This window comes from Cannabis sativa, chromosome X (genome assembly GCF_029168945.1).
Source record: "Cannabis sativa cultivar Pink pepper isolate KNU-18-1 chromosome X, ASM2916894v1, whole genome shotgun sequence".
Lineage (NCBI taxonomy): Eukaryota > Viridiplantae > Streptophyta > Magnoliopsida > Rosales > Cannabaceae > Cannabis > Cannabis sativa.
The window spans coordinates 19,362,079-19,386,854 of NC_083610.1; the positions used below are offsets into that span (position 1 = coordinate 19,362,079).

The 24,776-nt window shown below is 33.5% G+C and overlaps 4 protein-coding genes across 4 annotated transcripts; 3 read left to right on the forward strand and 1 right to left on the reverse strand.

The window, feature by feature from the left end:
* The first annotated feature begins 712 nt into the window (after positions 1 to 712).
* On the forward strand, positions 713 to 3,649 carry LOC115703081 (uncharacterized). The gene is made up of 7 exons (XM_030630565.2): positions 713 to 1,132; positions 1,218 to 1,328; positions 1,440 to 1,574; positions 1,795 to 1,899; positions 2,517 to 2,686; positions 2,786 to 2,885; positions 3,192 to 3,649. The coding sequence occupies exons 1-7, from the start codon at positions 875 to 877 to the stop codon at positions 3,432 to 3,434; spliced, it is 1,122 nt and encodes a 373-aa protein (XP_030486425.2). The 5' UTR covers positions 713 to 874; the 3' UTR covers positions 3,435 to 3,649.
* A 1,663-nt stretch (positions 3,650 to 5,312) lies between these two features.
* LOC115703082 (mitotic checkpoint protein BUB3.2) lies at positions 5,313 to 9,422 on the forward strand. Its single transcript, XM_030630566.2, has 9 exons — positions 5,313 to 5,697; positions 5,778 to 5,908; positions 6,037 to 6,119; positions 6,655 to 6,921; positions 7,174 to 7,249; positions 7,701 to 7,781; positions 8,783 to 8,861; positions 8,957 to 9,057; positions 9,135 to 9,422. The coding sequence occupies exons 1-9, from the start codon at positions 5,578 to 5,580 to the stop codon at positions 9,208 to 9,210; spliced, it is 1,014 nt and encodes a 337-aa protein (XP_030486426.2). The 5' UTR covers positions 5,313 to 5,577; the 3' UTR covers positions 9,211 to 9,422.
* Positions 9,423 to 9,477: 55 nt separating this feature from the next.
* On the reverse strand, positions 9,478 to 13,275 carry LOC115714780 (ATP-dependent Clp protease proteolytic subunit-related protein 1, chloroplastic). Its single transcript, XM_030643534.2, has 9 exons — positions 12,876 to 13,275; positions 11,689 to 11,804; positions 11,314 to 11,520; positions 11,095 to 11,199; positions 10,914 to 10,976; positions 10,537 to 10,648; positions 10,224 to 10,285; positions 9,973 to 10,155; positions 9,478 to 9,878 (listed from the first exon to the last, which is right to left on the reverse strand). Exons 1-9 carry the CDS (start codon positions 13,105 to 13,107, stop codon positions 9,789 to 9,791), a joined length of 1,170 nt encoding a protein of 389 aa, XP_030499394.2. The 5' UTR covers positions 13,108 to 13,275; the 3' UTR covers positions 9,478 to 9,788.
* A 9,005-nt stretch (positions 13,276 to 22,280) lies between these two features.
* Positions 22,281 to 24,099, forward strand: LOC115703078 (zinc finger protein ZAT10). Its single transcript, XM_030630564.2, has one exon. It carries the CDS (start codon positions 22,693 to 22,695, stop codon positions 23,515 to 23,517), a length of 825 nt encoding a protein of 274 aa, XP_030486424.2. The 5' UTR covers positions 22,281 to 22,692; the 3' UTR covers positions 23,518 to 24,099.
* The last annotated feature ends 677 nt before the right edge of the window (positions 24,100 to 24,776 follow it).

A 24,776-nucleotide genomic window follows, 5' to 3' on the forward strand; every position in this document is an offset into this window, starting at 1 on the left:
TTTCAATTGTGTTATTTAAGTTTTCTGAATTACTTTCATTCTTTTCCAATCATAAATACTTTTGATTTGCCAAATAGAATTATAAGTATAGTTTAGTAGTAATTAATCCAATTCCCTGTGGTTCGACCTCACTTGCGTGAGTATACTACTTGATTGCGTGCACTTGCGTAGTATTTAATAATTTTCGCAACAGTCCTTTATAGGAATACCGAGTAGGGAAGTGATGTGGTTCATGATTTTCTCGCTCGTATTAGGGAAGAAGTAAAGTGACGACTTCACGTAATTGACCAGAAGCGAGGCTGTAGTCATACAGGATTTCCTTGATGGTAGTTGCCATAATTGGAGAAGCTAAGACAAAGAGGAGACTATCGTCAATAAAGAAAAGGTGAGAAATTTTCGTGCCAATTCAAGCAATCTTAATACCAAAGGAATCTTTTCGGGGTTGGGATTGACAAGTTTTTTGACTAATGAGGGAGGAGAGCCCTTCTGAGCACAAGAGAAACAAATATGGGGAGAGAGATCCCCTGTCTGATTCCACGGGAAGGGGCAACACTACCGAGCGCCTGATAATTAATAGAAGAAGAGAAATTTGTAGTGGAGACACATGCCATGACAAGCTTTATGAACCGTGATGGGAATGCAAATTTCTGAAATGCATAAAAAACATTTTTGAAAAAAAAAAATTAAAAAATATATTAAGGACTTTCATAAGTAAACGACAGCGTTTCTTGTAATATTGTATTTTATTTTGCACCCAGACTAGTGGCAACAGTGCAAACTCACATCACATATAATCGAATCAGAAGCCACCGGTCTCCGTCTCAATCTCAATCCCAAATTCGACCAAAAGAATCAAAGCTCGCATCGAACGACGATGCCGTTTCGGTCAGTATTCGACGCCGGAGCGATTAGGTCGGAGTTTGAAAATGCGGGTCTGAACTCAAAATTCATCCCTCTTATATGGAAGTACGTGGTTCAGAACCCCGACTGCGACGACTTTGAACCACTCCCTTCCTTACCCTCCGCCGCATACCTTCTTCTCCGCTCCAAGTTCAAGCCCCTCACCTCCACTCTCCACTCCGCTTCTGATTCCTCCGACGGCGTCACTACCAAGCTTCTTATCAAGCTTCAGGTTTGCTAATTTTAATCAGGTTTATATAATGTATACCATGTGTTTGAAGAAATTCCCATGTGAGAATTAGTGTTCATTTGTTTAGAATGGAGCTCTCGTGGAGGCGGTTATAATGAGGTACGACACTCGTTTGGGGAAATACGCTGGGAAGCCACGACCTGGTGGTCTCAGATCAACATTATGCATATCATCTCAGGTGTGAATATGTTTTCAATTTGTAATAGAATTGTTAATCATTTCTTTGAATGTGTTGTTAATTCTTTGAATCCTGGCTTTGGTTTTCTTTTCTCTAATGTTTCTGTAATAGGTTGGCTGCAAGATGGGTTGCAAATTTTGTGCTACTGGGAGCATGGGATTCAAGAGCCAACTTTCTTCAGGGGAAATTGTGGAGCAGTTGGTTCATGCCTCTCGCTTTTCGCCTATACGAAATGTTGTTTTCATGGTATATTTATGGCTTGTTCTTATGATAGTGAGTTCTTGCAAGTCATGGAGGGTTTATATGTGCTGTTTAAAGGAGGGTAAATGATAGGATAGTGATGAAACGTGACTATTGACATTGAGTAATATATACAGTATATAGAATGTGTCATCACTTAGTTACTTTTTCCATCGATATGATGTTTCACCTAAAATTTTCTTAATGTCATCTATCTTATTGTCAGGGAATGGGGGAGCCGCTAAATAACTATACTGCTTTGGTGGAAGCAATTCATGTCATGACAGGCTCTCCCTTTCAGTTGTCTCCAAAAAGAATAACTATTTCAACGGTATGTGGATGAATTGATATCATTTAAATTTGCTGTTATTTATGAGTCAATGAGAACTGCATCATTTCCTTTTTAAGGTTGATTATTCATTTAATAATCGAGCTCTTAGTTATTATGTTAATTTTATTGGTGACCCTCACAAATTTCTTTGTTGAATTTGCCATTTATGAGTGTGTAAATGATAGGTTCCTTGTTTTATACATTGGCTAGCTTAAAAAGTTGCCATATTCTTTAGTAACTAGTAAGGTAGGGGTATCATAAAGAAGTACCCCAGCTTAATTCTAGATGATTGATCTTTTTATTTATGCGTGAGTTTGACACTAAGCAAGAGTTGTATCCCCCTTTCTCTAGATTTTAAGAGTTCTAAATCTGGACAGTGCTGTCATTTCACAAGCACATAACTAGTAACTTTTATTAATGTAATGATAACTGGGAGATCAATATAGGAATCTAATGTTAGATCCTTTTATTTACTAATCTTTCGACGTTGTGTTTCTCCTTTTCCTTTCTTCTGTTTTCAATTGGTGTTATACAGGAAGCTATCATTTGGTATTTATGTAAAACTGTAGTAAATATTCCATCTGTTGTTGTATTGATTAATATTGAATCTTTTGTAGGTTGGTATAGTTCATGCGATCAACAAACTTTATAGTGATCTTCCTGGTCTAAACTTAGCAGTTTCGCTGCATGCACCAGTTCAAGATATTCGTTGCCAGATAATGCCTGCAGCTCGTGCATTTCCTTTGGTAAAACTTATGGATTCTCTGCAACAGTATCAAAAAATTAGGTTTGTTGGACCTCATTTTTCAGTTAAAATATTTGCAATATACTTTGTTTTCGTTGAGATCGTATCTCACTTTGGTCTACCTGCACTCTTTATCTTTAGTAAACAAAAAATCTTAATAGAGTACATAATGCTTGACGGGATAAACGATGAAGGGCAACACGCACATCAGCTTGGGAAATTGTTAGAGACACTTGAAGTGGTAAGCTCTTATTCTTATAATATTGATGGAAGGGAACTTATAGAATCCTTTAATCATCTATGCATGCCATGTGTCTATACGTCCCATTTGCATATCTCACATTGTCCCATTTGCCATGTGCCATGTGTTGTTGCCATAAATAATTGAGGGCTAACATTTTAGGTTGAAAAAACACATCATGGCTTTTGTATAAGTATGTAATTTAACCTGTATTGAGTTATATTACCTCAATATCAGATATCAATAAGTAGCTTTATTTACTGTGTTCTTATAACCTTCTGCATTTAACTGTTTCTTGTCCGTCAGGTTGTGAATTTAATACCTTTCAACCCAATTGGCTCACTAAGTCAGTTCAACACCAGTAGCGAAGAGAGTGTATCCGAATTTCAGCAAATATTAAGAGGTACCTACAACATCCGAACAACAATTCGTAAGCAAATGGGTCAAGATATAAGTGGGGCTTGTGGTCAGCTGGTGGTGGATCAATCTAAAAGAAGGCCTAACGAGAATCTGCCCCTAATAGACATAGAGGATCTTCACATCAGATAGGTCTTTCTTTCCTTGGCGAAGCATTATATCATGTCAAATTCTGGTCAAGTACTGAAAATTTTCATTCAACTAAAGTTACTAAATAGGAATGTTCTCTTTATCATGTCATTCAATATTTATGTATAGTTGTTTGCGGTCTAATAACAGTAAAATTTTGCCCTGGTATTTCAGGAATGTAATATTCAATATTAAAACTCTTTTCTAAGCTTCGAAAAGTCTCAAGTGGTCAGATATGGATACACTATCTGAGCATTAACACTATGGGTACACTGTGGTCAGATTTGATGCTCCCACATAGACTCTTAAAAGATTGCACTAGAAAATATCACTTTTGTTTTGTTGTACAAATTCCATGTGCAAGTTAGACAACTGAGTTGCCTTGCTTTAATCTACCAATTTCACCCTTAACAATGTGCCTCTTGAATCAGTAAATCCTTCTATCATCGATCATTGCAATGCAAACCAAGTCCAAAATCGAAGGCCCTGGAAATCTAAAGCAAAGATGAAATTTAAAATGACCACCTTCGTTTTCCTTTATTGATTTCACCACTTCGTACTTTCACCCGCTAATTTATGCAAATGGTGGAGTTGGATTTCCCGCACTATGTTTGAAGCTTTGATTTTTCTTTTATTACTAATTTTCGATTTATTTAGCTCAAAATTACTACAAATTAAAAAAGTTCGATAATTTGATAATAATAATAATAATCTATTTATTTATCATTTAAAATTATAATAATATTTAAATTCTAATTATTATTATCATTATTTTTTATGCGATTGTATGTAATTATTGTTGAAGAATTATATAAATATAATTAAAACTATAAAATACACACATATTTTAGTAATTAGTTTATCAATTGTAATAAAAATATAAAAATATAGAGTATGAATTTGAACTCGTATAATAAGTTGGCTTATTTATAGAAAACATGTTGGTCCGAATAAAGCACGACACGAAACTATCGAATTTGCAGGCCGTGATGGACCTATCCTATTTTTTGCACGGCACTACATGGCACGTGTCATATTTTCTATGACCCAACATGATACAATCTATATTTTAAAAAACTTAAAAAAAATATATCTAGCTAGCACGACGCGTACATATTTACAACAATACTCAAGTCCAATTCAATATGCTTAGTCTTTCCATTTCCATGAAAAATATAATTCATATTGAACATAACTATGCTCAAGTTGTTACACAAGATTGTAAGTGGCATTGGAATTGAAATGTGTATCTTAGTAAACAGTAAACGCAGCCAAAAAACTTCAGCAACAACAATGGTAAGATACTTATACTCTTCCTCAGTGATAGATTGAGAAACAATATGTTGTTTCTTGCAATACCAAGCCACTAGATTAGAGCCAATTTTTTTTAAGGTTGACCTCTTATCATTAGGGTCTTCAACCCTGCATCATAAAATGCAACTAAATCATGATGTTGTGGCTTTGTCAAGTGAAGACCAATGTCGATGAAACCATTAAAATATTTGAGAGTTCTTTTGATTTCTATTAAATGAACTTGAATTCATTGGGGAATTATTCTATATATTATTTTTTTTTTTAAATTTACGTTTTAAGTTGCATCGGTGGTATCTATGTACATTGTTATGTAATTTTTTTATTACGATTTAGGTTGCTATAAATTATTATATGAATTTTTGTAAAAAAAAAAAAAATTTTAAAGTGTAAAAATAAAAAAAATCATTTTAGTGTACTTCTTTTTGTTTGATATAATTTTTTTTTCTCTTGTTGTTTCCATTATTTATGTTTTTGAAATTTTTTTTCTTGTTATTATCCGAGAATTTGAATATTCAAAGCAACTATTTGAATTTGTTTTTTTTTTTTTTTTTGAAATGACACAACTATTTGAATACTCCATTTCCATCCGTTGAGAGCATTTGGCGAATTCAAATCAAATCCCATATTCCTCTCTATCTTGCATTTTCATTATTATTAATTTTTATTTATTTTTAAATCTTTCTATTTTCATTTTCAAATCCAAATTCCCTCTCCCTCTCTTTCTCTCTCTCTCTACTCAAACCCACAACCCTCTTCTGCTACACTCTCTCTTTCTCAATCCAAACAAAAACCCTAACAAAATTCCTCACTACGGCCTAACTCCAATCGCGTCATGACAGCTGTCCCCTCGCCGCTCCCCGGCCGAGAGCTCATCAATCCACCGTCCGACGGAATCTCAAACCTTCGCTTCTCCAATCATAGCGATCACCTACTCGTCTCCTCATGGGATAAGGTACGCCTTCACCTCTTTCCTCCCTCTCTCTCTCAATTTTCTCCTCAGTTCCTTATTCTTTTCCTCTTCTTATTCACCAGAGTGTCCGATTGTATGACGCCAGCGCCAATGTGCTTCGAGGTGAGTTCATGCACGGTGGTGCCGTTCTCGACTGTTGCTTCCACGATGATTCTTCCGGGTTTAGTGCCGGCGCCGACAATACAGTGAGACGGTTAGTTCGTTTTTCTTTTTTCATATGCTTTAGTTTTCTGTTTGGTTTGGTGATTCAAATTTGTAACATTTTTGAAGATTAGGGTTGTTCTATCGATAGTTATAATTTGACTGGTTTTGGTATTTTAGGCTTGTTTTTAACTACAATAAGGAGGACATTCTAGGTCGGCATGATGCACCTGTACGGTGTGTTGAGTACTCTTATGCAGCAGGTTCGGTTTTTTGTATTTTAACTTTGTTTCCATTTCAGATTTACTTTACATTTTGTCTTTTCGTATTCTATGACGATTTGGGCATTGGAGCATGTAATGCTTTTCTTAGAGTGTATCTTTGAGATAATATGCTAATAACTAATCTGTAGCAATCTTACTACTTTAGGTTGAAACAATAAGATATCGGTTTGGATAGTCCAGCGATTGAAATTATTAGTCACTTCATTTATGTTTTAGCTTATCACATTGCATTTTCAAATCAATAATCGGAAATGGTTACCCGTGCAAGATCAGTTTTCTAGGCCATTCAAATAGTAAAACCCTGCCATTCTTATCCTGTTAAAGTTTTATAGTGCATTAATTGCTTCTATCTATTTTTAAGTAGCTAATATGCTATGGTATTTACTCATTACTACATTTGTAGTGAGCTAAACCTTTTAATTCATAACTTAGTTTACATTTTCACAATTGAAGATCAGAATAAGATATAATATATAATAAACTTTCTGCTGTCCTGATCTGTTTATGGTTGCAGGTCAGTTGATTACAGGAAGTTGGGACAAAACACTGAAGTGTTGGGACCCTAGAGGAGCAAGTGGGCAGGAGCGCACCCTTGTTGGGACATATGCTCAACCAGAGCGTGTATACTCTCTTTCATTAGTTGGAAATCGTTTAGTTGTAGCAACTGCAGGAAGACATGTGAATGTCTATGATCTAAGAAATATGTCCCAACCTGAGCAACGAAGGGAATCCTCATTGAAATATCAAACTAGATGTGTGCGCTGTTATCCGAATGGAACAGGTATTTATTTGTTAGGTGTGAAATATGGATGATGTGTCACGGACTTTACTTTGTTCAGAGTTGATTTGAATTTCTCAAAATGTTCCTCAAGAGGATTCAAGATAATTTCATGACCTTTGTATGTGCTTGTATCGTTGTATTTATGTATGTATGTATGTATATGATGGTTTTTGGGCTCTGATTTGTGTCATTTACTCATGTTTTCTTCTACCTAGTATTGGGTATGCTTACTGATTTCTCTACATTTTGCAGGATATGCCCTCAGTTCTGTTGAAGGACGGGTTGCGATGGAATTTTTTGATCTATCAGAGGGTAGTCAAGCCAAAAAGTATGTCTTTCTGTAGTAATAGACATAGTAGTATATACAACAAGAAGCTTAAAGCTGTTAACGTTTTGCTTTTTATTAAATGATTTTTTTTTTTGCAGTTTTATTAGGAATAAGTGCTGTTTATCCATTTGACTGTTTTTCTATTTGCTTGATCCTCAATTTATAAATGAGGGATTGATGTGTTATTTTGGAGAATACCCCTGTAAATTTGGATTAAATGATTTGTTTTACAATTTTGTTTCTCACTTTTTTCCCTTGCCTATCATGCAAACTGAAATATCCACGTAATGATGGTAGAATGCTCTATGATGTCAATAGTCATTTAATTAGGATTTGCAGGCTTTCTTAAGGAAGCTTCTATATAAAAATATAATAACTTTTATGTGGTACTAGCAGACCACTTTTTCCTTTTATCAGTGTTAATGGTGTGATTTTTTTCTTTTTCTTACAGGTATGCATTCAAGTGCCACAGAAAGTCAGAGGCTGGAAGGGACATTGTCTATCCTGTAAATGCCATTGCATTCCACCCTGTGTGAGTTCTTATTATCCTTGTGTATTGAGATGTTTAATTTTACAACTGCTGGGTAGAAAAGTAAGACGCCACAAACCAGAACTTCTGATAACGGGGTTGTTAGGACAATCAGCAGTATTACATAACTGACATTAGCGCATCAAAGATGCTTGCTGAGATAACTTATTAAGCCTATGGGAACGTTAAACTTGCTTGCCAATAAACTTTTCTCAGCTGGGAAAATGCAATGCAAGTTCATAACTGACATTAGTGCATCAAAAATGCTTGCTCATATAACTTATTAAGCCAATGGGGACGTTAAACTTGCTTGCTGATTAACTTTTCTGAGCTAAGAAAATGCAATGCAAGTTTATATAGGTTATGTATTGATATTTGACGGAGGTCCATATATATGGGACAAAGACAGGCTAGTGTACCAAATTCATTTGATAGGCAGCGGCTAAAATGGATTGGTCTGTTGGTTGGTCCATGGTAGCCTTTTTGTGTTTGCCCATGAAATTCTTATCGCTCACTTATATGTTCCAACTTCTCATCCATTCAAATTTTCTATCTCTTGTTCTAAAAATTTCTTTTAAAAAATAGAAATTTTATTTATATTTAGTATTTACCTTGTATCAATCTTGTTTTGTGCAACATATCATATGCAATGGCTGGCAGTTATTACTTTAGTGTCAGACCAGGATCCAAAAACTTTTGAAGTGTGGATGGATTTGAGCTGTTTAGATTGACAACCCATGCAGTTTGATAATACCTTTAAACTGTGGTGCGTCTGATCAAATTGGCCAAACCAGATCACAAACACACTTTTTGCATCTTGCTGAATGTTTTTTTCTATCAGTATTTGTATGTTACTTTAGTGTATATTTTAAACTCGACTTTCAACATTCGAAGTAGAAAATGATTTCTGTTAGCCTTTGTTTGAAAAATGTCCTTGAACTCAATCATTTCTATTTCTTTGCATGCATCGATTATTTAAATCTTTCTCTAAATTCAATATCTAGATATGGTACATTTGCGACTGGTGGTTGTGACGGTTTTGTGAATGTGTGGGATGGCAACAATAAGAAGAGACTTTATCAGGTAAAATTTCAACAAGGACCACTTGTTTCATTTCCTTTAGATAGAAACATTATCAAGTGTGGAAATTTACTTTCATTTTATTTTGCCTCCCTTAGTACTCAAAGTATCCGACAAGTATTGCAGCACTGTCTTTCAGCAGAGATGGCCGTCTTCTTGCTGTGGCTTCTAGTTACACATTCGAAGAGGGAGATAAACCGTAAGAACAAATCTTCACTTCTCACGCAATCTCCTTACTCAACAAATATTTGACATATAATTTTGTTCATTTTGCAGACACGAACCAGATTCCATATTTGTCCGCGGGATAAACGAGATAGAAGTTAAGCCGAAACCGAAAGTGTTACCATAATCATCCTGAATGATTGATTGAAATTGTAGAATTTGTTTTTGTTGGACATAGTATTCATCCATAGTAGCCTGCAATGCTCTCGGTCTGCAATTAAGTTTGTTCTACTTGATATGTATTTTAAATATCTAGTTGAAGTGGCCAGACAATAGAACAATGTACCTTTTCATCTTATATAGTCTTTGTGGTAATTACATCCATAACTTTCCTACTCATTGAAACAGATACTTAACTATTGTCACAAGGATACGGTGTCAAAATTTGCACGAATTTCAGTCAAGTATAACTATCATTTTAGGCATATTCACAAGCAACAAAAACGTCACTTTGTGGGATAAGTCATAAGATATTGAACATTAGCCTTTGCCAAAAAGTACCCACATCTAAGAAAAACTACTGTAAATGCATAAAAGGACTAATTGGTCGTGAAATGGGGATTACAGTATGTCTTTATAGCTAGGAAGTTCAATAAAGCCCCAAACTTTAACCCACAGTTCCTCCATGGCACAAGAGAACACGAGGTCAAGCATGTTTCGCTCGGTATATCATAGTAGCCTTTGATTTCTTGTGCTTCACACCAACTACCTAAGTCCAGAAGGAGCTGCTTGTGGACTGCCTCCTGCCACTCCTCGCCTTGTAGCTCTTGATTGAGCAAGCATCTCATCATAGTTCTGATCAGACAAAAATGATCAGAATTTCCATACAAAGTTTATCTAAAAAACAAAACTTATCATGAGCATGACAAAGAATACACAATTAAATTACCCGTTTCTCAAACGCAATGTCACGTGAATTGATAATTTTGTCAGCAACACCATAATCTATGGCTTCTTGTGATTGTAGATATTTAGGTCTTTGGATATCTTTAGTGATTTCTTCCTTGGTTTTACCAGTGCCTTTTGCTAGCAGCTCAATGTAATACTCAGTATTTGCATCCAGTTCTTTTGCCTGAGAAGTTTACACAGCGTCAGAACTTAGAGAGAGACAGAGAGAGACAGAGAGAGGCGCAGTCCTACCTTAATCCACATATCTATGACAGCCCCGCTTGATCGGTTGACCTTTGGCAGATATAACTTTGCTGCGATTCAATGCAAGGTATCAGAAATGATGATAGCAATTTGTTTACCGCGCTTTGTAGACATAAAGCATGGTATATTATATTTATGAAACCAAGTAGATGAGGATGTAGGACAATGCTGGTGCATAAATTATTCTGTGTTAATTCAGTACAATGCAGCAGATGGATGCAAATAGCCACTAGGTTTTTCAAAGATCATGAGTGCATTAATTTGTGGTATATCAAATTTCGAATAGAAGTAGAAACCATACTGGAGCAGTTAGGTTGCACAGCACGATAACCCTTTGCTCCAAGTGATAGAAGCATCGCTGCTTGACCATAGGCCATACCACAGTTCACCGTGTAGACTTCTGACTTAACATACTTCATTAGGACATGCAGATAGTGAAAATGAAGCAGGGTTAATCAAGAGAAAGGCATGGGATAATTTTTAAGATAGTTTCTTTTACTGGATAAAATAATATAAACAGTTGATCAAAACTAGAGCCTGAAAAAAATTAAAATGGGATATATAAGAAATTTCTCTGACCCACGTGAAAAAGATGGTGGGTAACCAATTCACTTGTTTATAGTGTTGCATTTAACCTGTAAGTGAAAAAACAATCTTTTTATAGATACTAGTACTTACAGACATCATATCAGCTATAGCATATGCCTCCGTTTCAGATCCAACAGTCTCCATCTTCTCATTCTAATTATAACAGAAAAAAAAAATATGACTTAAGTAACACACGAATAATAAGATAGTGAATCATTGCCATGTGTAGATTGAGGTTGTTTGTACATGTGTACGTATCCTGAACACTAACCTGTGTCCCGGATGAGTTTATGTATAAATAGATAGGCTTAGCAGGGTTGTCATAATCCAACCACATAAATTGAGCAACAAGAAGTTCAGTTACTGCTGGAACAATCTGCAACAATGAGATAGGATAAAATGAATATTATTACATTTCAAAAGTGATAGAAACATAAGTATTTATTAAATCATGCCTAGGAATTTATTAAGACAAGTTTTAGTGACTTACAGGCATGCCCAAATAGCATATCCGAGCATCTAACAACAAGGAAGGCAAATCAGGAGGAGCAGTACGGGGTCTTCCATATCCTCTTGCTCCTCCACCACGGTACATGCTTACACTCATACTATATTTTGATGGACCTTTCTCGTGCATGCCTGAAAGACTCCACATACCTCCATGATTCAAATAGTTGTGAGAAGATGAGATGCTATCCTGTCAATAGATTTTAGAAATATAAATGAGTTTAATTAATTATAAAATCGAGGTTCTTTAAGGAAAAGGGAGCAAGAAAATCGATTTTAATTTTGTAAGGTTACATTATACGTGTCTTCACCAAGCCAAAGTGGAAACAAAGATAAAAAGTATGTTAAGAGAGTGTACCTCTGTCACTGCTTCTGACTGACGTCGGACAGGGTTATCTTCGGTCATGAACATGTCCATTTGAGAAGGAGAAAGACCATACAGATACTGGGGTGCATTCTTGAAATTATCCATCACTGTAAACAGAAGATTACTCTAGTCGTCAGATGAAACATATAAGATTATGAATAATCAATATTCCTATATTCTAACAAAGAGTGCCCTTACAGGGAGTCCCAAAAGCACTTACGAAAATATGAAAATCTGTTATTGGTATCACAGAGGCTTACTGAACACTCACAAATTACCACAGAAGACAAAAAAAGAACATAGGTCTGCATACTTGCAATCAAGCTAAAACAATATGCAGATAGTAAGTGGATAAACAATCATTTGAACAAACTATTTTATTTGAAAATTTTCCAAAGCATCTTCAATATTCCTTCATTCCATTCCAACCTAAATTAGTTCAAATGCTCTTTCTGATACAGAACTCGATATCTATAGTTCTCCAAGCATGCCTAGCTAGACCCTTCATTTTTAATTTGCATCACAATGTAAATAGAAAACCAACTTGAGGCCTGCAGACTTATGGTCCTGTAATTATTATCATCCTTAAAATCCCTCAAACATCTCAACTTCGGGTGGAAATTTCATGTTCTGTGCTGCAAATGACTCTAAAAATGAATACAACTTTTACATATCCAACAGGCTCAACCACTAGCTACTTTAACAAGACAGAAACAACAACAATGATGGACAATCCATAAGTAAATGAACTACAAAAATGATTAGAAGAACCATCACAAGAAGATTGCTTTGTAACATAACTTCAAATAAAAATTCTTCGGAATATAACCAACACACTGTATCCTCATTTGAACAAAGTCCTCCCACATAATAATTAACATTCACCACAAATATAAACAAAGTAGTTTGCATCATTCTAATCCATGAGATAATCACTATAAATTCACTCTTAAGTACTATTTTATCAAATTTCACTCTTCTTCTCAGTAACCAGCTGCAACCCAAAGCTTCCAGCATTGAAAATATAGGAAAAAGCATAAAAATAAATAAAAACTTGCAGCTTAAATAAGGTTAAATTGAAAACCTAAACAAAAAAGTATTGAGGTTAAATTGAAAACAAGCGACATGGGTATGTTTAAAATTTGAAAATATTGAGAAATAGAGCAAGAGATACTCACAGCCATCTTTAAGATTTTCTTGCCTGAACTGTTTCGGAATATGGTCGAAAGATTTGGCGGAGGCAGAGACAAAGGACCTTCGAGCTGTGGTATCCCTCTCTGATAAAACTCTGAAAGAAGAAGGAGAGTAAAAGAGGTTGGTGGTGGCATGAAGGAAGGAAGAGTTTGTTGGAGCCAGATAGCGAGGTGAAGAGGAGGGAGTGGAGAGGGATGAGATTAGAGAAGTCGCCATGGATTTTGAGGGTGGACTGGAGGGAGAGACTCTTCGTTCGTGCCTTCAGTTCTCAGTAACCAAATCTTGGACGCTATAATTCTGAAGCACAGGATTGCGGTCACTAAACGACGCCGTTTTCTTCTACATGCTATGCTAAGCTAAGCTAAGCTAAGCTAAGCTAAGCTAAGAGCAATTTTCTTGTCGTTTTTGTAGTATATATTAACGAATAACACGACATGTAGTTTTGGATTTTTGAGCTGAATCATGAAAATGACTTCAAAAAGGAAAATTCTCCCCCAATTAAGAATAACCATCACTAAATTTTTAGGAAAAATTATAGCAAATGACTCCAAATCATAAGTAAATATTTTCTTATTTTGTTGAAAAATCACAATAAACTTCATTCAAAAGAAGATAAAATAGTGGTGATCAGGTGGGGATTCACCTCCCAAAACTTCAAAAAACCATTACAATTACTGTTCAACTTCCACTAAGCCAAAACATGAACAACCTTATTTAATCTTATAGGCACCCAAATAACATTACAACACGAAGTAGAAAGGATATCTAAACTAGAGAGAAAAGTAAAAGAAACCTTCTAGTGAGGGGACGATGAAGAACTAATTTAGCTGAAAATTTAGAGGCAGACAGAGCTAAGGCGCCATCCTGCTCACCCCTAACCGCGATACACACTGCCTCGAGACCATTCTTAAAAGCAAAATCCACATTAACTCTAATCATTTCTGGACCTGGAATCCTCCAACTCAGAGCATGAGTCTCCCGCAATACAGTAAAAGAGGACATACCAGCCACCCTAGCATTAACGCGACCATTAAACTTTGCATCATTCTGCCTTTTAATCTCAGATCAGGCCAAATTCATCAATTGTGAAAATTGGCATTCCTGCAACATTAGAGTTTGTGATACAAAATTATTGCAAACAAGATAAAATCTCTCTTCTCTATATTGATATGAACTCCGTGAGAGTCAAATGGATTTAAAATCCAATTTACAACCTCCCCATTTGTATGGAAAATGATTTCATTAATACGTACCCCATTTACTAGTAAACTATAAGAACTTGGTAATAGGGCATTGTGAGAAAAAAAAAATGAGAAGCACCATCACTCCCCTCAAGGCCACATAGAGAACAACTTCCACAGTAACTATTGAAAATGGTCGAGAGACGAGAGCCAAAGGGAAGACACTCCTTATATACCTTCCATAAGAAGAGCTTACGTCGATCATGAATACTCGACTTCCATATCTTAGCACAAGTATCCTCAAGAGTGAACCGTTTCTTGTTCAAATCCTAGTAAGCATGTTTCAAAGAGAAGCTCCCATTATCAGTAGATTGCCAAATAAGTTTATTCTCTTTCGGAAGAAGAGTCAAGTTTGCATATAGAATAGTAATAGCAGCACTTGGGGTGAATAATCTAGAGACAAGATTGCTATCCCAATCAAAACAATTTTCCCTCACCAAATCCTCCACTCTGGTCTTGTATTTTATTTAAGGATTACAATATGAGGGACTAATGAGTTTACCATCACAAGAAGACCAATAACAGTTTTGAATTTCCACATTAGAGTGTTTGCCAATAATTCACGCGTTGTTATCTCTAATAAACCCCTTGGTCTTCCAAATCCCTTTAGCTGACAGAGAAGCGTTCCCAAGGAGAATGACGTCCCAAAAGCTTGAAGAGGAACAATGCTTCTCTTTCATCAATGTAACCCAAAGAGCATTCTTATTTTCAGCTATAAACCAACCAAGCTTAGCCAGAAGGCAGAAATTAATATCTTTGAAACCTCTAACAATCAGACCTCCACAACGTTTTAGCTTACAAATAGTCTCCCAATTCAAAAGGGAAAGATATCAATCTTCTTTGCTATTGTCGGTCCGCCAAAATTTTCTGATAAAAGCATTAAGAGAATTTGTAATTTTGACTGGGAGTGGAAAAACTGTCATGGAGTAAATAGGACTAGCCGAGATCACATTTTTGATAAAAACGATTCTGGCAGCTTGAGAAAGGAGTTTAGTTCTCCACCCTTCTATCCAAGATCAAAATTTCTCAATAATAAAATTGAAATCTCTTGACCTATTCCCCTTGACAAACAAAGGATTTCCAATGAACTTTTCCTCTCCAGACATTGAATCAAAACCCAACTCCTTTGCAATTCTTAAACGTAGTGGCTTTCCACAATTTCTCGAGAAAAAAATTCTAGATTTGTGGAAGTTTATCTGTTGGCCTGATTAATAATAATAATTTGCCAAAACATCCTTAATATGCTCCATATTAGAGAAATTAGCTTGTGTAGAGAAAATAGTCATCAACATACATAAGGTGAGAAACTGAAAGACTAGAGCATTTGAATTTATATCCTTGGATCAGTCCTTGATGTTCTTTAGCGAAAATTAGCCTAGACAACTTCAGAGCATAAAATGAAAAGATGAGGGGAGAGAGGATCCCCTTACATTAGAACTCTTTGGGGCTCAAAAGTTTTTGTCAAAATGTCGTTCACCAGAATCTGAAAAACTCATTGTAAAAATGCATATATATATCAATATATGTATACATTTACGCCATAAACGAATGATCATAACCCAATGAAATATATATTTGACACTCACCAAATGTAAAATATAATTTAATGAAAAATCACAAATACTACTATAAATTCTCAAGAATTAATCTAAGGATGCTCTGATACCATATGATAAAATACTGTAAATACGAATTTAGTCTTAATTGATTCATGAGAACCAAACAGTAAATAACATAGATTAACAGAAGTGTATTAGAGTCCATTGAATTGATTATAGAAAGGTATGATGTTCCAAATTTGCAGTCAAAACTTTTAGAACTTTAGTCTCTTGATGATGGGAATTCAAGAGTAAAAAGATATGATACTGCAAATTAAGGACCATTACATTTTATATTACCAACTGCCAAAATAGTTGCTGATATTTATTGACTATTTATAATTTAACCCCTCATCAAATTAGAAATTATTCTTGTGGTATCCACATATTAAAATTATGACAATCATACCCTAGCCATATATTTTATTCAAAATAAATCACATAAATTTGACTGATTTACATGATACCCAATACATATTTTATATATACAATTATAATCTTAAATAAATAAATTTCGTCAAATGTTTAACTTTGTATCTTATTTCAAGCAATAAAATTACTAAATTCATATAAAAATGTATGATATTTAGTTACTGCAAGTTGAAAATCTTTCTCTATGAATCTTGTTTTAAAAAGTCAATACAAAGAACTCAAAAGTTTGTAAAAATTACAAAACTTAAGAGTGAATGCCTTTATTTATATTACAATGAGAATTGAATTAAGAAAACAGAGAGTTAGTTAACAAGAACAGTTAACTATTATAACTGAACTAACTAATTGCACAAATTAACTAACAACTACTTGACTGTATCATTTTGAGTATGATTGGACGACAACATTAAAGAATGACCCAGAAAACTTACTTGTTGATATTGTTATTATTTTCTGAGGATGCAAATTGTTTTAGAAAATTAGAGGTGTGTGGTTTGTTATAAATGGGTATTAGTCTTATTCCTCAATTCTCATTGCTCTAGTGTACTTATTAATATTCATATATGGACTATTAATAATTGATGATATAGTAATGATAACAAATGGAAATTCCCAATCCCATCCACTAAAATAAAATAAAAATATGGTGGCTGTGCTGAAGTATGCAAAGATGTAGTTGCCTAGTTGGAAATGTAATAGAAAAAAAAAAAAACAATAATAAGAGATGAATGAATGTGTAGGTCACCACTTTTCTAAACCCAACTGCTGTAACTATAAACATTGTTCTTTTCACTCTTTAATAAATCAATTGTTGACAAATAGGTATTTGTACATTGTTCTCTGTACCTACATATTTCTTTATGTTTTGTGTCAAAGTTTTTATTTTTATTGTATTAATTAATCCTCATTCTACCCCAAATCAATGAATCAATGAATCATTGATAGTGATTTTGGTTATCTTATCACTAGAATAATTATAGTTGTTCAACAAATGAAGCTCCATATTCACTTAGTCCAAAAATAAAAAAAAAAATATTGTTAGTTATCATTTCGGTTTCATAAATGTTGTAACCATTAATTTTAACTTTGTTTTTCATTTATCAACTGATATAAAACAAAGAATATTTGATTGTTACTACAAATTTCGGGTAAATACCATTTTGGACCCTCTGTTTTACAAAAGTTACCAATTGGACCTTGTGTTTTGTTAAATGATAAAATGGACCCTGTATTTTCTAAAATAGTATAAATAGGACCCTGAATTGATTTTTTGTCAAAATAAAGTTTAATTATAATCTGATCTAAAAGTCCTATGACAAAACTGTTTACATTTTTTGTATCTGGTCGTATTAAGCATTGTCTTTAAGTTGGTTGTATTAAAAAAAAAGTTGTCAAAAATTAAGCTCAGGGTCCTATTTTTACTATTTTAGAAAATACAGGGTCCATTTTGTCATTTAACAAAACGCAGGGTCTAATCTGTAACTTTTGCAAAACACAGGATCCAAAATGGTATTTAATCTAATTTTGACAAAAAGCTATTTGTGCGAGATAGAACTAAATTTTGATGCATACAAAGATCTTAAACTCAGATTATTAAGATTACCTTTATGACCTTCTACAATCTAATTTTCTTTTATAGGAGAAGAGTTGTTAGAGATTAGCTTTGGATCAACCTATAATGTTCTTTATGTAAACTAACTACTAACTAGAGCTTATTAACTTTTTGGGTATTACAAATTACAAACTTCTTACCAAATAAAATGTTTAAGCCTCATTTAATTAGATTACTTAGTTTGCTCAAGATAAAATATTAGTTCAAATAAATTGTTTCAAATTCAAATTTCCCAAGTCCCAATATAAAAAATAAATGAAAAAACCAAGAGATTGCACAGTGCATGGGACAAGCAATGAGAAAGTGGTATTTATCGACTAAAAAGTGTTATATGTGCAATAATCTCAAAAACTGTCTTAGGGCCCAAAATCATTTGGAAGCCACAAACTCTTATCTTTACTTTAGCTATACAATAGTATCCACTAAAAACTCAATAAATATAATGGAAAACAAACCCTGGTGGGCATGTGAACACGAAGTGCCTAATTTAATAACCCAATTAGTTCATTAATGAAAATTATTTAAAACCGTAGACTTAAACTGACCATACAATTAATATTCAATATTAAAGGGTGTTGACCACACTCGAAAAAGAAAAATGCCAGTCTCATTTCTTCGAACTCACTTATTTTGATCCTTTTTAACTTAGCAATTATTTTTATTTTTTTTTGTAAACACAAACTTGGAAAAATCTGTATTTTGGGTATTTAAAAGAAGAAACTTATACAAGTAATATACCTATATATATATATATTGGATATAGGAAAGAAGAGACGGAAGAAGTGGTTAATTATGTGAGCCATGACTTCAGCAAATTAACCCTTTACAACATGTACTAACTAATACTATTCCTCACCCTATGCCAATTGCCAAACCAAACCTTGACGCTACTTCTTTTTATTAAAGTTTGGACCATTTCACTTACGTCTCCACTCTATTTATTCAGAGAATTGGTAATAGATAATATTGATGCTTAATATTCTTTTCGGTATCATACTGCTATCAGTATATTAAATATTAAATCTTATATAATTTAAAAATTATCGTTAATTAATCATAAGACGTCACTTATAAAAAGTGTTCAATAATAATATTTTTTTATTTATATTTATTAATCCTTAAACTAACCTTATTCATTTATTAGTTGTATTTTTCTTAATATTAATAGAACTTGTAATTTATTGTCCATAATGTAGCTAAGTAAATTTTTACCCACGAGAGATTTAATTATATTCCACTGAAATACTATCCCTATAAACCTATCATGTAATGAGCGAAAAATTTAACTGATTTGCTATACCAAATGTCTACTTACCCGTTTTTCTATAATCAATTGGCTCACAGTCAAAACTCTCTTTATTTCTTATATTTTTATAAATATATTACGTGCACTTGCACAACATATATGTGGAACAACACATTACGTGGTGAGAGTTGAAACTTAGAACAAAAAAAATTTAATCACCTAAAAATGTTCATCATCATCATCATCATCATCATCCAATAATAAAAGTCATTTAATCAAACCATTATTATCCACAAATTTTTCTTTAATTATTATTATTATTAAAAGAAAAATAAAGCTAAAAGCATCCACCCTTTGCTTAGTTAGGTCTGTACTCAAAACAGTTGGCCAAAAAGAGAGAGAGAGAAGAGCCAGTAGAATACTCAAGAGTGGAATCCCAATCTGTAAAAGCAACACGTGGCAGTAGCAGAGTTCAACATCAGCAACCGCGCCTTAGTTTCACTCCACCTGGCAATTTTTTTTTTAACAGAACTCCGAAACAAATGGACGGCGTGATAACTTAGTCAATTGTTTATTATATGATCGAGTTTTGTCGGTTACTCCAATCATGTGAATCCATGCTGCCACGTGTCCTAAAATTAAAACAAACAAGCGCGTTGCGTGTCGTGTCCTTAACGGTTGTTAGCGTGTTCATTGTTCTAGTCCACTCTTTCACTCAGTGAGCTCACTACTACTAATGTGATCATTTGACCTTAATACCCCTCATCTCCTCCTCTTAAGCCTGGTCATAATAATCTTCTGTATATAATATCTCAACCGTTGGATTAACAGTGTATTGAATGATATCACTTTTATATTAATTAAATATAAAAATGTTGGGTCATATACAAGAGAATAGTCTATTCATTATCAATTAATTTTCATCTACACCTATCAAATAGACACTATTTATAATAACATTATTCAAGATTAATGAAAAAAATAACTACTATTAGAGAAAATATTAGATAATAGACTAATTAAGTTTTTCTCTCAAAATTTTAACATGTACCAAATCATGCTCCTAAATTTATTTGGCAATTAAATTTTTTTTCTGAACTATTAAGATTGTTAGATTTAAGTACTTTTATCTAATTTTATTCAATTTTAACTATTTCAGTGATTATTTATGTACTAAACTATGCTCTATAAACTTTGATATCTATTAAATTATGCCCCTCAAATTTTGACATGTACTAAATCATGCTCCTAAATTTAGACTTATTTTTTTCTATTAAAATTGGATAAAAATCCTTAAATTCAATAGTTCATAGAAAGTATTTTTAACGACCTTAAAAGTTCAGAGAATATGATTTAGTACATGTAAAAATTTAAAGGAAAAAAATCCTAATTAACTTATATCTATTATTATCCCACTTAAAATCCCATAATTGTCAATAGGTTGGCAAAAAATCTTTATTGGGTTGCCTACATTTAGTGCTAAAGAACACATAATATCTCGAATAACAACACATGGCTAAGATTTTTTACAGACTTTTCTCTCTAACATGAATGAGAACACATAATTTTCAAATATGAACGCCTAGCTAATACATAATTTCAATTATAATTATACCAAATATAATAAATGAATTAAATGAACGTAGTTCCATGGAGGAAAGAGCGTTGAAGTATCCAAATCTCTAGCCATGACTTTGAAGTTTGAACATTCAACATTAAACTTTCAAAGAGTACACCATTGAGTAAGTTTGGTGGTACAAATAATTAATTAAATAAATGTAATAGTAAAAGTGGCTTATCGTTTCTTACTTTTCTAGAACTATATCATGAATTTATAAAATGAAAAAAAATGAAAACGAGAGTGAACATTAGTTATGGTATAAAACTTACACACGTGGCTAATAATGTATTATTATTTTATACACATTTTGTAATCAAGTTGTAGGTTTTTTTTTTTTTTTTTTTTTTTTCAACCAACCAACCAACCATCAACTACCGAGAAAAAATGTGTTACAAACAGAGCTTTTTTGCTTTCATGTGTAGGGGCCATGTGTACTGAGTGGCACGTGAGTACACGCGCCGAAGAATTGGGCTTTTTTTTTTTTTTTTTTTTTAAATAATCTGGAAAATTACCTGGAGAATAGAGTTTTTATTACGCGTTTGTTCTAGACTATTGGGTTTGTAGTACGTTTCGTGTGACGTCACATAGGAAGGAAGTATAAAACCTGTTCTCTTTTATTTTATTTCTACTCAAAATAACTAATTAAAATCATTTTTTTGTTATCCAAAATTAAAATATATAGGTTATATTCATATGCATGTATATATAATTTAGTTGGGTTTACATGATAAGAGCAAAGCAAGTTGTTCACATATATTTTTGTAACTGTATATGATCAGATTGAATACTCAATACTGAATCAAAATAATAAACAATATAGATTCAATTTCAATCCTTATCCATTATAAAGCTAAAGCATTAAATTTGAGGGGTCATGCTACCGAATTATACAATAAGATTGTTCGTTTCTTTATGCAATGGTGTAATTTTTTTTTACTATGCTATCACTAAATACTTAAAATTGTAGTAAATATTTCATTATTTTGTTTCTTTCTTCTTTGAGTGGTCCCTTTTGAAAGTAATTAAATAATGATCATCATCTCATCCACCACTGATTAGAACATATAATATATATGAACAATTAATATGGCATTACTTGTTAAAATATATAAATAATTAAATTGAGATTCAGTATATGGTTACACAACCACCTATATATATATAATGGTACTCTTTTATGACACTGAGGTCAACAATAGAATATAATCAAGTTACGCAATAATAGTAAGGGACAATTAGAGAAAGACTCTTATTTTATCAAATTGAGTTACTGATCCAAATGATCAATCCTTACACACAACAATTGCTAATGTGTCAGTAATTAATATTTATTGATCATAATCATCAATACAATGGATATGATTAAATTTTTTAATAAGAGTGACAGAACAGAACAGATAATAATAGCTAAAGTACTCTGTTTGTTCAATTATTAAACACCTTGCAACTAATTAAAAATAAATATAAGAAAAAAAAGGTTGTTGTGAAGTAAGCAAAAAACAATATATATATATATTCAAATTCCCAAGCTCTAATAGACCATAGAAAGTAGAGTGGTGGACACGCCCCAAAATTCAAGTTGGTCTAGTAGCATTAATAAATAAATAAATAAAAACTAATTTGATTGGGTTAAAAGACTTTTATAAAATATAGAAGAAGAGTAATAGAAGGTGTTGTAGTAGAAGTAGTAGTAGTAGTAGCACTGATTTGACTTGGAATAAGTCTCTCTATATATATATTAGTATTACATAAGAATTAAGCTCAGTCAGTCGTCACAGCCTCCAGCCTTCTTTCCCCACTCCTATACTCTTTTCTTCTTAGTTGACCGACTTCACTTAATTCCCCCACCACCAAGTAAACCAACTCACCACGCCTTATATATTATTATTCATCTTTTCTCTTCATCACTTCCATATATAAATACACAACTCTCTTAACCTTTTCTCACACTCACTACTCTTTATTACCAAATTCTTTACTCTCTAATTCTCCAAAAAGGAAATTCAAAAGGGTATATATATATACACTTATTTATTATTGTTATTATTATTATGGCCTTAGAAGCAATGAATTCTCCAACCACAGCAAACCCATTCTACAACGAAGACGCCGAGAATCTCCAATTCCACGAGCCATGGATTAAGCGCAAGCGCTCCAAGCGCCCACGTCTCGAACAACCTCCATCCGAAGAAGAGTACCTTGCTCTATGCCTAATCATGCTCGCTCGTGGCGGCGGCGGCGCCGGCCGTAGTGGCGGTTCAGATAACTCCACTAAAACTCCATCCGCCGCCACAAACGACGGAGGAGTTTCTCGCCTTTTACCACCTCAGCCTCCGGCTCTGAAGCTTTCTTACAAGTGCAGTGTGTGTAATAAGGCTTTTCCTTCTTACCAGGCTTTAGGCGGTCATAAGGCTAGCCACCGTAAATCAACCAATTCATCCTCGGATGGCGGCGCCTCCGCCGCTGCCGATAACGTTTCGACTTCTACCGTTTCGACATCTGTCCCTGTTTCCAGTGGTAGGACTCACGAGTGCTCCATCTGCCACAAGACCTTTCCCACCGGACAGGCTTTGGGTGGACACAAACGATGCCACTACGACGGTGGTAGTGGAAATAGTGCCTCCGGTGGCGGCGGCGGCGTTACGTCATCTGAAGGTGGCGCTTCCAGCCAGAGTCATAGTCAGAGTCAGATCAGTCAACAACGGGGTTTCGATCTTAATATGCCGGCTTTGCCGGAATTCTGGCCTGGTTTTACAATTGAAGTGAACAACAAGAAAAGTCAACTTTCCGGTATTGACCAAGAGGTGGAAAGCCCGTTGCCGATGAAGAAACCACGGTTGTCTAATCAGGAAGAGTTCGGTGTTTCACGGAACTGAATTAATTCATCTTAGGATTTATTTTATTATATAATGATTGATTGAAGAAACTACCCTTTTGTATTTTATTATAATTTGTTTGTGTACAGAAGATTTATTCATTTACTTTATTAGTCTATCACTCTTGATTTTACAAATATATTCAATTTATCCAAATTTTAGTTCACTATACCAAATACCATTTTAATTTTACATATGATGTAACGATTAGCTTTTGGTAGCAATATTTAATGGAATAATTTTAATTTCACAGCCAAAAAAACGTTTCTTTAACCATTGCACAAATAAATTATACCAAAACATCACTTGTTTCAAAGCAACTAATTCCATTGTAATTTTTGGTTACCTAAAATTTGATAGGGAACTTACTTCCATGAAGGAAAAGAGGACAAAAATAGTACGAACGAAGTTTCCTTTTCCCAGCTGGATCTTTAATACTAAAATATTGAAATTGGATTAGTATTAAAATCTTCATTCAAGGTCAAAAAAGTCAGGGTCAATATTGTATTTGTAATTTGTTTTAATTTTTGTTAATTTTGACCAAGAAATATTCACAAATTAATATTGGGAAAGAAAAGAAAAGAAGAAAGAGAATAGTAAAAAAAAAATGGGGCCGCGTGAACAGCGGAGCTACAGCAGGCAAGCATGTAGGCGATAATGGTGGTAGTGGACGTGGTAGTAGTAGACTAGTAGTGGAAGTGGTGTGTTAAGTTATAACAACTTCAAATAATAAACAACTATATCTTTATATATATGAATGAAGAATTCAAATATATGTATGTACACACCCAAATACGCATCAAAATATTAGATCCTCACCATTTTTCTTTTTAAATTAATTACATTGATTTAAACTGAGCAGATTCAATGTTTTTAAAACACAGTATTACATCAACTAGGTGTATATTTTAAATTTTTTTTATGGAAAAATTTCATTAAATTAAAAAGTAAATCTTACCCTATTACAAGAATACTCTGAAAAAGAGGAAAAACATCTTTTCAAAACATTATACTCTTATAGAGCTAATAGTGCGTGAAAAATAACATAAGCAAACAAACTTATAAAATCATGATCAATAATATGAGCATAGACTATGGATATACATATTATTAATTTATTTTTCTCTATCAAGATTCAAGAGCTAGCCATGAGGAGCTAGGTCCCAATTCGAAGGATCAAAGTTAGCCCACGTAGTATTTATTTTGATATGTAGTTGTAGTAGTGGGTATAGTTAAGGCTGATATCTCAAAACTACTAC

What these genes read in the sequence shown, in the direction of transcription:
- LOC115703081 (XM_030630565.2), top strand. Translation starts at nt 875, where the DNA reads ATGCCGTTTCGGTCAGTATTCGACGCCGGAGCGATTAGGTCGGAGTTT. An exon ending in AGCTTCTTATCAAGCTTCAG is followed by an intron (nt 1,133 to 1,217) that starts GTTTGCTAATTT and finishes TCATTTGTTTAG; the next exon opens with AATGGAGCTCTCGTGGAGGC. An exon ending in CATTATGCATATCATCTCAG is followed by an intron (nt 1,329 to 1,439) that starts GTGTGAATATGT and finishes TTTCTGTAATAG; the next exon opens with GTTGGCTGCAAGATGGGTTG.
- LOC115703082 (XM_030630566.2), top strand. Translation starts at nt 5,578, where the DNA reads ATGACAGCTGTCCCCTCGCCGCTCCCCGGCCGAGAGCTCATCAATCCA. An exon ending in CTGTTATCCGAATGGAACAG is followed by an intron (nt 6,922 to 7,173) that starts GTATTTATTTGT and finishes TACATTTTGCAG; the next exon opens with GATATGCCCTCAGTTCTGTT. An exon ending in ATAAGAAGAGACTTTATCAG is followed by an intron (nt 8,862 to 8,956) that starts GTAAAATTTCAA and finishes TGCCTCCCTTAG; the next exon opens with TACTCAAAGTATCCGACAAG.
- LOC115714780 (XM_030643534.2), bottom strand. Translation starts at nt 13,107, where the DNA reads ATGGCGACTTCTCTAATCTCATCCCTCTCCACTCCCTCCTCTTCACCT. An exon ending in AGAAAATCTTAAAGATGGCT is followed by an intron (nt 11,805 to 12,875) that starts GTGAGTATCTCT and finishes TTCTGTTTACAG; the next exon opens with TGATGGATAATTTCAAGAAT. An exon ending in CTATAGCTGATATGATGTCT is followed by an intron (nt 10,649 to 10,913) that starts GTAAGTACTAGT and finishes GTCCTAATGAAG; the next exon opens with TATGTTAAGTCAGAAGTCTA.
- LOC115703078 (XM_030630564.2), top strand. Translation starts at nt 22,693, where the DNA reads ATGGCCTTAGAAGCAATGAATTCTCCAACCACAGCAAACCCATTCTAC.